The sequence below is a fragment of the Apium graveolens genome, chromosome 4, assembly GCF_009905375.1.
Source record: "Apium graveolens cultivar Ventura chromosome 4, ASM990537v1, whole genome shotgun sequence".
Lineage (NCBI taxonomy): Eukaryota > Viridiplantae > Streptophyta > Magnoliopsida > Apiales > Apiaceae > Apium > Apium graveolens.
This window is the reverse complement of record NC_133650.1, coordinates 208,247,919-208,259,725: the sequence shown is the minus strand read 5'-3', so window position 1 is coordinate 208,259,725 and position 11,807 is coordinate 208,247,919. Positions and strand designations below refer to the sequence as shown.

The 11,807-nt window shown below is 33.8% G+C and overlaps 2 protein-coding genes across 2 annotated transcripts; both read right to left on the bottom strand.

The window, feature by feature from the left end:
* Nucleotides 1–1,858: 1,858 nt before the first annotated feature.
* Nucleotides 1,859–4,240, bottom strand: LOC141719329 (protein FAR1-RELATED SEQUENCE 5-like). The gene is made up of 3 exons (XM_074521700.1): nt 4,036–4,240; nt 3,224–3,327; nt 1,859–2,668 (listed from the first exon to the last, which is right to left on the bottom strand). Exons 1-3 carry the CDS (start codon nt 4,238–4,240, stop codon nt 1,859–1,861), a joined length of 1,119 nt encoding a protein of 372 aa, XP_074377801.1.
* A 1,163-nt stretch (nt 4,241–5,403) lies between these two features.
* LOC141720586 (protein arginine N-methyltransferase PRMT10) lies at nt 5,404–10,578 on the bottom strand. The gene is made up of 8 exons (XM_074523077.1): nt 10,258–10,578; nt 9,066–9,258; nt 8,853–8,958; nt 8,147–8,336; nt 7,135–7,320; nt 6,958–7,041; nt 6,253–6,461; nt 5,404–5,693 (listed from the first exon to the last, which is right to left on the bottom strand). The coding sequence occupies exons 1-7, from the start codon at nt 10,453–10,455 to the stop codon at nt 6,285–6,287; spliced, it is 1,134 nt and encodes a 377-aa protein (XP_074379178.1). The 5' UTR covers nt 10,456–10,578; the 3' UTR covers nt 5,404–5,693; nt 6,253–6,284.
* Nucleotides 10,579–11,807: the final 1,229 nt, after the last annotated feature.

Here is an 11,807-nt window from a genome sequence, read left to right as displayed (position 1 = left end):
CTCAAAAACTTTCGAGCAGACACCCGAAAATAACGGAGAAAAAAGACCAGGATTCAGGTCGAAATCCAGGTCGTGAATCCTGCTCAAAAACTTTCGAGCAGACACCCGAAAATAACGGAGAAAAAAGACCAGGATTCAGGTCGAAATCCAGGTCGTGAATCCTGCTCAAAAACTTTCGAGCAGACACCCGAAAATAACGGAGAAAAAAGACCAGGATTCAGGTCGAAATCCAGGTCGTGATCCCTGCTCGAAATTTTTCGACTAGACTCACGAAAAAAGCGGAAAAAATAGAACTGAATTGAGGTCGAAACTTCGACTAGGAATGAGGTCGAATTAGACAAGCATTTTACAGAAATAAGGATTAAAAATCCAGGTCGAATTTCGACTAGGATCCTGGTCGAAATCCAGGTCGTGGATCCTAGTCGAAATTCTTCGACCAGGAATCAAGAAAACCAAAGAATTTTCGACCAGGATCCAGGTCGAAATTTCGACTAGGATCCTGGTCGAAATCCTAGTCGAAGGGCTCAAAATCAGAAGCTAAAAGTGGGGAATTGACGACCTAGATCCAGGTCGAAATTTCGACTAAGATCCTAGTCGAAATCCAGGTCGTGGATCCTAGTCGAAATCCTTCGACCAGGATGACAAGGCTGACCCCTATTTTCGACTAGGATCCAGGTCGAAATTTCGACTAGGATCCTGGTCGAAAAAAGGGCTGGAAATTTGAAAATTCCAGAAAATAAGGAAAAATCCCAGAAAAATTAGGGAAAATTCCAGAAAATAAGGAAAAATCCCAGAAAAATTAGGGAAAATTCCAGAAAATAAGGAAAAATCCCAGAAAAATTAGGGAAAATTCCAGAAAATGAGGAAAAATCCCAGAAAAATTAGGGAAAATTCCAGAAAATGAGGAAAAATCCCAGAAAAATTAGGGAAAAATCCAGAAATTAGGGAAAAAATCCCGGAAATAAGGGAAAAATTCCTGGAAATCAAAATAATTCCTGAATAAAAGGAAAAACTCGTTGTAAACGTGTAGGTCGCTCCACACTTTACGCAAGAACGAAACCCTGTAAGGGAATGAATAGACTTAACTTCTGTGAAACCTAATCAATGTTTCCCAAAAGTTGGGGGGCAAATGATAGGGATAAATAAATCCTGATTTTATTAATAATGGGCTGCTGGACCCAATAAGAAGATGTATGATATTCAGACCAGAAATGTTAAGCCTGATGGACCAGATCAGGCCTGATGGAATAAAAAAAGGCCCAAAAGCCCTGATTATTAATTAATTTCGTAATTAATTAATAAGGGAAAAATCAGCTGTTGAGAAGAGTCTTGATAAGGATATAAATCTTTATAGATAAGCCTCAAGGGGACCTAAAAGGATAAGGGATCAGTTTCCTACTATCTAGGACTCCAAAGTCCATTCTAACTATGAGACTTGCCCACCAAGTCTCCTATACCAAGTCCAATTCAAGGACCACCAACATCTATATAAGGGGTCTCACCCCCACCAATCAGAACTACGTTTTTTGGCTTGATTCTCTAATTCGCAGAGATACGTAGGCATCTCGTAAAGGCAGATTGAGTCACGAAACACGAGAGCAGCCATTAAAGGCCTTGAGCTCCCGAATCTTAGTATTAAATACAACAAGTAATAACCTTAGCTTTTTATCCATAACACATACATATCATTTAGCCAATTGTGATTTTCAAGATCATATTTCTCTTTCAAGTCCTCCCACCTACCTTCAAATTCCGTTGGTGACAATGACTTGTAGATACATGCATTAAAATCCGTCTTGAACTCCGAGTATTGAGTATACAAAGTAGATAGTTTCTCGGGAAACTTGCTACTAATATGTCACGTACAATATTTATGGTTGGTGTTAGGCATAACCTCGGAAATGACATTACTTAAAGCGGTGTCTTGATCCGTAATAATAGTAATAGGTGGCTTGTTATCGACCGCTTCCAACCAAGTCTTCAAAATCCATCTATAAGTAGTCTCTTTCTCGTCCCTTATAAGTGCAAATCCAAACAAAATATTTTGGTAGTGATGATTCACTCCCGTAATTGGAATAAAAGGCATGTCATACCTATCAGTCCGATATGTCGAGTCGAAAGTTACCACATCTCCAAAATTCTTGTACGCGTTAAGCGAACGAGGATCAACCCACACCAAACCCCTAACCCGATTCTCCTCATCCACATCCACTCGGTAGAAAAAATTGCCATCACTTTGTTTTTGCAAGTCTCGTAACAAAACCAATTCACACTCCGCATCACCGGAATCAAAAACCCGTCTTCGAATGTCACGTATTACATTTCGTACGTCTTGAGCGGAAAAACCAATTTTTTCAATACCACTACACGTCTCACTAAGTAAATTCATCACTTTCGGGGTCTCGATACCCGATTTGTTGAATAACTCAATCAAAGATCGGGTAAACGGATCTATGTTGCGTGATCTTTGCATGAAATTTACCTTATCCGATGTAACCATAGCATGATTGTGCTCTAGGTTGACCTTGGTTACTTCCCATTTGTTTGAGCTTACTTTGTGAGCAACACACATACAAGCACGACAACAAGTTCGAGGAATAACATCTCGAGGTCGTTTCCCTTTAACCCTATCTTCAACTTCCAAGGGTTTTGGGCCCAATCTTCCACCCTTTCGACATATTTACAAACGTGACGATATACCACCATTTCTTGAATGCTTATGACTACTTCGAATAATTATCTCGAACCCTATACTTCGACCATAACCTCGATAAAAACTTTCCGTTTCATCCAACGAATCAAATATCATACCAACACAAGGAACTACATCATTCATATTTCCAATAAAATTTTCATCATTAATTTTATCATCATCATCGCCATTAAAAGAATCATTACTATCATCGGAATCACCGTGAACATCGTGATTCTTTTAACTGAAACCAACATCATCATCACTATGCGTTTTTCGCTTCCCCGGATCATTAACTTTATCTTCAATACTATCAACATCTATTATTTCATCATCATTAAAGATTTTACGATAAACCCTCTTTTTTGTGTGGGGGGTAACATAATTAAAATCGTTATGATCACTAGATGAACTTGAATAATCAAATAAATAAGAAACCATGAATTTTGAATACTAACCTTTTTTTCAGAAGAATAAATTTGAGCAGAATGTTAAGCAGCAGCAAAAACAACAGTACAAGATGAAAGGTACAGACAAATTAAGGTAGTTGTGTGAATTTAATGCACGGCCACAATGTTTCAATGCGGCAGCCGCAATGAAACATTGCGGCACTGTACAAACCCACAAGCCAACAGCTGTAAATATTTATAGTTTTAAAAAAACTGTACAACGTACCCCCGCAATGAAACATTGCGGTTGGGTTGTTTATTTTTGTTATTTTCTTTAAAATTAGAAAATTAATCAAAAAAAATTTAAAAAAATAGTTTCTGGACTTATTATATTTCATTTAATATGTTAAATGTTATTTTGAAAATAAAAATGTTTATAAGAGTAACTTAATTATAATATGCAACTATTTTACATAGTTTTGTGAAAATTTTGCACAATAGTTGTGTCAAATGATATTTCTTGACATGTAAGTTATAAAATACAAATTTTGACGATCCAACTATATGGATGTTAAAATATAATGATTATAATAATTAAGAAAAATTATTTCTTAAATAAAATGCGGCAGGTGGCCGAGTTATTTTTATATAGTTTGTTACCAAAAAATGTTTAACATTTTGGGGGCTTGGGGGCTAAGTTATTTTATATTTTTTATAGATAACGAAAATTCGATAAATTTTCATTTTTTTAGTTTTTCAAATTTTAGCATTATATTTGTTTATTAAAATTTAAAATTGATAAAATAAATTGGACAAGTACAAGAAAAATAAAATATTAAATAATTTATTTCATTCAAATATAAATGGAGTACATTCAAATATTTTTTCAAAAAAAATACATAATAACATTTTATGTCGACGAGAATGATCAAACTTTAACGGTGTTGGAAGAACCGCCTTTATCACCCTTATCGTCGTCTTTCTTTTTCTTCGACTTTTCCGCTTTCGTTTTGGCTTCATTTTCCTTTTTTTTCTTGCGCTCAAGCGCCATTTGAATACTGCGGAGAGCTATTGCCATGTCTTCTTCTCCTTCGGGTCCGTCGTAAGCCACACCATCGATAATTACCTTATTATTGTCAAAATAATAGTAGAAAACCATTTTTCGGAAAATAGAGAAGATAATGTTGAAGAGAAAATGTATAATGAAAATAGAGAAGAGAATGTTGAAAAAAAATGAGATGAGGCAGGACTATTTATAGGTGAAAATCTGAATTTTAAAATTCACAAAATTAAATTTAGCACAGAATTTTTTTTGTTGAAGCTAATTCATTTGACTGTTGAAATTGCCGCAATGAAGCATTGTGGGGTGTCCTAATAGCCGCAGTGTTTCATTGCGGTGTGTCGGTCAACCTTCTGCACTGTTGACCAGTCAATTCTTATTAATATTGGCACATAAAATAAGTTTTGCACAAAAAATAAGTTTGACTGTTGATAAATTTTTTAAACTAAAATAACTCAATTCGCTAAAAAGTATAAAATTAATAATATTATTTTTTAAACTAAAATAATTCATAGGATAATTTAAAGAAAAATTACAGAAAAAATAAAATTGATAAATTTATTATTAAAATTGATAATATTTTAAAATATTACTTCTACTTATATTTAATGTTAACATATTTTAAAAAATTAATTACTGTTGAACATTAATATTATTTTTATACTTATATAAATAAGTTAAATATTAGAATAAGCTAAAAGAGCATTAAAAGCTAAAGAGAGGGACAGTTGGGACATTAAAAACTGTGGATCTACCCAAAATTGAAACATTGCGGAGTGCGCAATGTTCCATGTGTATAGCGATATGCCGCAATGAATCATTGCTGAGGACAGATTGCCTATCTTTTCTTTTAGCTTGGGGGATGGGTTGGCTGCTTGTCCCCCTCAACCTACTTTAGTTCCTGATTAATTCCCATTACATTAATGTATTTCTAGTGTTTAGGCAGAACATTACTATTCATTTAAAGATACATTTAAGCAATGGTTGGAGATCAAATAGTGATATGAAGCTAAAAAGGTGAAAATTTGAAGATGATATAAATAGAGTGGTGGTCGGACCTGGCCTAACAATGGTTCTCAATTTCTCCTGTTGTCACTATGATGCTCTGATTTTTTTTTTGCTTCCTAAACTCATGCACAGCCAGGGGTCGAACCTTTACCCTCCTCCAGAGGCAACTGAACCAACCCTTTGTTGGTGTTATACTCTGATTTAGACGCAAGGGTGAGTAGCATATACTTAGAATTAGTAACCACAGACAAACATATTTGAATTAAATTGTAATTTATCCCTTTTAATGTTATGCAGTTACAGTTGATTTCTCAGTCCTGCATAACTGTTTCACATTGAAGTTAATTAACCCAGAACGGGTGACATGAAAACTAACTACGTATCTGCAATGTCAAGGGATAATCAAAATACATTTTTTAGCAGAATACATAAAAGAGACAACAGTGCATTGTACTGGCAGTATAATTTAGCTCGTCTAGATGCACAATGTATAAGATGGAATACAATCAGCAGAACTCCAGGTCTTGTGTCCCTGGATGAAGACCTGAAATAAAGACATTTTTATTTATATAGTCTTACCTACCAAGTATCAAACTAGAATACAACAGGAGAAAGATCAAATAATTATACATGTAACATGTTTCCACAGTAAGGAAAAGTGTGTCATAATACTTGTTTATCCAATAAGGTATCATGGCTTAATTCCAAGTGTAGAAATGTTGTCATTATTAAAATGTGAGTCTTATGAGCCTTTAACAATACAGTTATTACCGTTAAAAATGTGATTCAAAAAGTATATTAATCTAGAGTGTTGATACACTACTTGCCTATCAGGAAAAAAATTAGCCACCAACTTCCAAATTATCATAGTCAGGGCCACAATTCAGGACATCCAGAGGTGTTGTCACAGCCCATTGAACATGGAGATCTTTTGGTTTGAGCATCCAAAATACAGATCACAGTTTTTAAAAGAAAATAAAATTCATTACACAGAAGGCTCTAACCATTAGAAATTATGCATCACATATTTTCTTGAAGGCATTCAAATTCTTCTTACTGAATGTAAAACTTGTTAAGTAATGTAATGCTGTCTACAATTGTACCTCTATATTTCTTCAAGGCAGTCAAATTCTTCTTACTCGATGAAAAACTTGTGTTTGAAAGATTGAAGTAGCTTCGCAGATGACTGTTTAACCTCGCAGCCGAGATCAACCTCCATCAATCTATGGTTTTCTTTAGAACGGCTCATAGCAAAATTAATATTTAGATCATCCCCAGAACAAACATGAGTAGGAGGATGTATGAGAAACACCTGTCCATTAAGCAGGAAATATGAGATAACAAAATACTTTACAACAGCAGATGAACTATATGAACAGATCCAGAACAGTCTGACAACAATCATGCAGATGGTATACGACGGTTTATTGAGCAATTTAATGATTGAAATAAAAAATGTAAAAGAACATTTTTATATTAGGGGGCTGTAATATAAAGCAAAACGGCCAAATGACTAACTTACTTGAGGTTACATCTTTATTGACCTATTTAGAAGCATCGTTGAAGGTTTCAAAACGTTCCAAAAGGATTTAAAAGTATAACAGCACATCAGAAAACCTTGAAATTTAATATAAAAGGGTATACAATGCAGAAAAAATGTGCTACAAGATGATAGATTGTGAAAACTGTCAATGCTTTTTTCATGATATATAACAAGTAAAAGTATAGTTTCAAACAAGTTTCCATTTAAAAGTGACATATATGCTGCAATTTGAAAACCGAGGCCAGAAATTAACAGAGTCCCTAACCTGCTGTCCCCAGTGAGTACCGTTTTCTTCACTAGGTTCAGTTGTCAACTCAATCTCCTGTTCAGCTGAATTTTCTTTGCTTCCCTAAATTACAGACTGTTAGCATTATCATTCAAGGTTGTGTGCACATTCCCGAAACTTGCGATACTAAACAAACAGTAACAGGATTACACTCACTCGAAAATGTACATCAAACCAGCCACCAAAACCACAAAGCCTGGTTTCTTCTTTAATAATAGATGACGAAACATTTGCTGTAACAACAAGAATCTCTTCTACAGTTACTGTTAAGCAATCAATCTCCTTTATTACTGCTGGAGTTCCGATAACTTGATTTGGATGAAGATTGTTCCATAAGGATGTCTACAATATTCAGCAGAAAAAAAATGTATAAATGTTCAGACAGAGAGTGAATATCATATAATATATCCATGTAAATTAGTACAAACAAGCAGAGAGTGGAAAACTATCAGTGTAGTAGTAGAAGACTTTGACAATTTTTAAGTCCTTAAATTGTGGCCAGATTTTGGACTAGTACCTCTCAACTCGGAGATAATATACATAAACACGTCATCCTGGTACAATATACTATAAAACATAATCTATAGAAGTTGCGATTTCTTAGAGCAACTCCAATAGAGTCCTAATACTTTCCTTAAAAATATTATTATAAAAATGAATCCTAGTGTTTTAGGATATTTAATTGTATGTCAACTCCAACAACATTCCTTAGAAGTGTATCCTAGTAATATTTTATTATTATATTTAAACTCTAGTTATGCATTTGAAATGGAGGAGAGAGAAATGAATTTTTTATTATTAAAATGAAGGTAAGGAATCACAAATGGTTACTTATAAATAAGGCATGAGTGGAGCTCTTTAAGGAAACACTAGGATGCTAACTTTTTAAGGAAACACTAGGATGCTGTTGGAGCTCTTTTTATACAAGATTCCTTAAATTTTAGTTTAGGATCTTAAATAGCTAACTTGTTGGAGTTGCTCTTAGGTCTTACAAGCACGAAGAGACCAATTGTTTACAATAAATCCCAGTTTAAATGTCAGAAAATACACAACACGTTGATCATCTGAAAGCTTTATATCCTAGCAGCAAATGAGTAAATTACAATCTATAATGTGATTTAGCTCTGAAAATACCCAAGTTTAAGATATCCTCAAATAAAGTACCAACCTGCAAATAGTACTTTTTCTGCTCCTCAGAAAAAGGCTTAGTAAGAACACTCATATCAACTCCATAATGATTTTTGGTATTTTTGACGAAGTACTGCCAATCATCCATAGATCCTTCATAATCACTCATTTTATGATCTCCTAAGCCAGATCTAATAGGCGCCAACCACATGCGTGCATGACTTGGGTACCTGCCATACTAAAAGTAGCTATTTCAACTCACTACCATACAGAAACAAACAAATGACATTAATCATTATCCACATACCCCTAGATACTTAGCGGAGTTGCCTGCATTTGGCTACTAGAGCAGGAACCCTGTTGCTTATGGTGAAGATCTAAACAAAGCTCAATTGAAAGTGTTCATCTGTATATACTATATAGTGCAGCTAACTATTAGAGCCCCTCTGCTATTTTTAGTAATTAGGATATGAAGTCCTTACATAAATATTGGCTCTTTTACCGTCTATACGTTTCTTTAACCTAGTTCTATTTAAATTCAGGGTCTGATTAAGGGAAGCAAGAAACAGGGTAGGACAAGGAATCTGGTATGTTCAATAGGCGGAAACCAACACGAGAGCACTTGGAAAAGTTGAGGCCTTCCATCTCAGTAAAAGAACTGGATACATAATACAAGGATAGAGGATCCTCAAATGTCAAACAGAAAATTTGTGAAAATAGTGTATCAAATTAGAAGATGTACTTACATGACTCCTGTTGGTTTTAGCCAGCGGTCACGAGCACAGATAACAGAATCAAACATAGATTCACGAAGGAGAAAGTATCCCATCCACTCGGAAATTATTACATCAACTGCCCACCAGACAACTCATTCTGTTAAATTCACGAATCCAAGAGAATTTGTATAAAGCAAAGTAATTTACTAAACTCAAATAACACTACAAGTGAAAAAAAGTAACCTTTTTCTGGTAGTACAACATCTTCTATCGATCCCTCAATCACTTCAACAATACCCTCCAGATTATTTGCTCTGACGAGTTCGCGGGCATGATCTGCCATCTTAGTAGCTTCTACCGCATAGACCTTCTTAGCACCAGCTTGAGCTGACCATATTGCCAAAATGCCACTCCCCGTGCCTACATCCAACACAACCTTTGCCATAGTTTCACCAACTTAGTTCCACTTTTAACAGTTAATAGTACTTTCAATTAATGCATGTCCCTAGTCTAAACATAGTATACACATGCCATCAAAACTGCAACTCTACCCATCAATCGGGTTCCTATTATTATATAATTAGATGATATACAGTTTCTGTACCCAGAGGTGGGATGGGTATAATAATGTTAACTTACGGCTTCTCTGCTGCACATAAGACATACCAAATCTACGACACTACACACCTATTCTCTATAGATTAAAAAATATTTGAAATCTCAAAACAGACCAGGCTTCAAACTAAACTAGAAACAAACAGCTGCCTTAATTTTTAACAAGTGGAATAAAAAAAACTTCGTATACATTTAGTGCATAGCAATTAAAATAAGGAACCCCTTGTATAGTTATATATGTACAAATGAACACGACAGTACTAAACTTCTACTCCTTACCTTGCCTTAAGTTCCTAATAACAAATCAGATTGTAGACCAATATTTGACACCATAATAACATATACGTAAAGAATGTAGCTTTATACACAACTTAGCATGAACAAATAACCATTTATTCCACTCAACAAATTTTTCTAATCCTTTACATAGAAAATGCATCATACATAAACATGTTAAGGCCCCGTAAAGTGATTTAGACCTAAGGCCCCTTAATTCGTAAACTTGAGGGCTAATCACTAACCCTTTATTTAGTTCTAAACCAAACAAATATAACAACAAACACATAAAGAATGTAGCTTTAGAAAATAAAAATTGAATTATTATACCTTACAACTAACATTTGTTCCACAACAATAATTTGTAATCCATAACATAAACAAAATGCATCATATAACCGATTTTGACTAAAGCCCCATAATTCGAAAACTAGAAGGGCTATCACTATCTCTATATTTAGTTAGAAACAGACAGTAAACCAAACATACAGTATTTAAGAACATAAAGAATGTAGATTTATTCATAAAGATTAGATTTTGATACCTTATTAAGAAAATGGGGTTTGTTTTTGAAGATGGAATTGTAATAAGCATCCATTCTAACACGGTCAGAAAGCATCTCTTTTTGGTGATAAAGAAAGGCGTAGGTGCAGAAATAGTTTGCAAAATCAACTTCTTTGTCAACAACAGGCCTGCCCCCATTGCGGTTCCCAACGACGCCGTTTGGTGTTGAAGTGTTCATGTTTGTTTGTTTGGTGTGTATAGGTTTTGCTTAAACCCTAATGTATGTATGTTTCTTGAAAAGAGGCAGAGGGAATAAATAAGGAAAGGGTTTTAGTGTGTCTAATTAGGGCAAATGGGTTGCTGCTGCTGCTTTTTTTTTTGAAATATAGTTGGTTTGTTGACCCGAAAGCCCATTCATATGCTGATTGTGGACTCACAAGCCTCTTGTTTTTGCTGATCCTAAAGCCCAATTTATTTTTGATATGCTGCTGCTACAAATTTCATTTTTCAGCGATAATATTAGGTTTAATTTACTACTGCATTTTGATAAATTTTTTAAAATACAAATTAAATACCACGTCTCTAAATAAACTTTTTTAACATCTAGATTGAAAATGCTGTTCGTGGGTGGTCTTTTCGAATTGTTAAAGTTTATTTTTTAAACTAGTTTACCTATTTGGAGCGGCCTTCTAAAATAATTTATCGTCTTCTTTTTGTTTTCTAATATAATCTTGATTATTTCGAAATTATGCATAATAAATAAATACAATAAATTTAAAAAATTGAAAAATCATCTTCTCCTTAAACATTGTATGTCAATGAATTACTCTCTCATTATTCACAAATTATCATAAAATTATATTATGTATTAGTTAATAATTAATGAAATATTTTTTCTATTTAATAATATAAAATTTTTGAAAAATTACAAAAAATAGATTGAAACAATTTGACAGACGCCCCCATCTTCTCCTTTATATAAATAATATTGATCATTGATGGACTGATGATTGATTTCTAAAGACCGAAAATTAGAAAATATACCTTTTTGAATGTAATAAATTTATTAGTCCAGTTATTTTATTGGATAAAATTTATCTGCGAGTATATAGAACTTATAAAAAAAAAGATAATATCAAAACTTTTTTCTTTGAGATATAATTAAATCTAATTTAAGAGTAAGGGCATAATAGTAATCATCAGATACATTCTTTTGCAAATACAGTATCCATAACAAATTTCATGGAGCAGCGTCTGAAGATTTTGCTGTAACAGCGTTTTTCAAACGGCAAAGCTTCAATTACAGGAATGGGTGGTTGGAATTTGGCAACAAAATTATCATAATAATTACTTACTCTTACTAATACCGGGGTCTCCTGTAAAGTCATAGCACATCAAATAGCATAAACATTTAAATGCTAATTACAAGTAATGATATATAAATGATTCTTTAGTAAGAACAATAGTGAAACTTGTGGTAATACAGGTGCTCTGCAAATATTCTCTACTTTGGCTTATATTCTCACATATTAGCAGGTTTTGTAAACAACTCACAATGTTCACTTAGAAGGGACCTCTGCTTCTCGTTTT

Bases quoted from the DNA above. Each gene is read 5' to 3' on its own strand.
- LOC141719329 (XM_074521700.1), bottom strand. From the start codon at position 4,240: ATGGTTTTCTACTATTATTTTGACAATAATAAGGTAATTATCGATGGT. The intron at 3,328-4,035 runs GTTCTTCCAACA...AAATATTTACAG, and splicing joins CGATAAGGGTGATAAAGGCG to CTGTTGGCTTGTGGGTTTGT. The intron at 2,669-3,223 runs GTACCTTTCATC...ATATGTCGAAAG, and splicing joins ACAACTACCTTAATTTGTCT to GGTGGAAGATTGGGCCCAAA.
- LOC141720586 (XM_074523077.1), bottom strand. From the start codon at position 10,455: ATGAACACTTCAACACCAAACGGCGTCGTTGGGAACCGCAATGGGGGC. The intron at 8,959-9,065 runs GTTACTTTTTTT...TCTGGTGGGCAG, and splicing joins TGTTGTACTACCAGAAAAAG to TTGATGTAATAATTTCCGAG. The intron at 7,321-8,146 runs GTTGGTACTTTA...TGAATATTGTAG, and splicing joins AGAAAAAGTACTATTTGCAG to ACATCCTTATGGAACAATCT.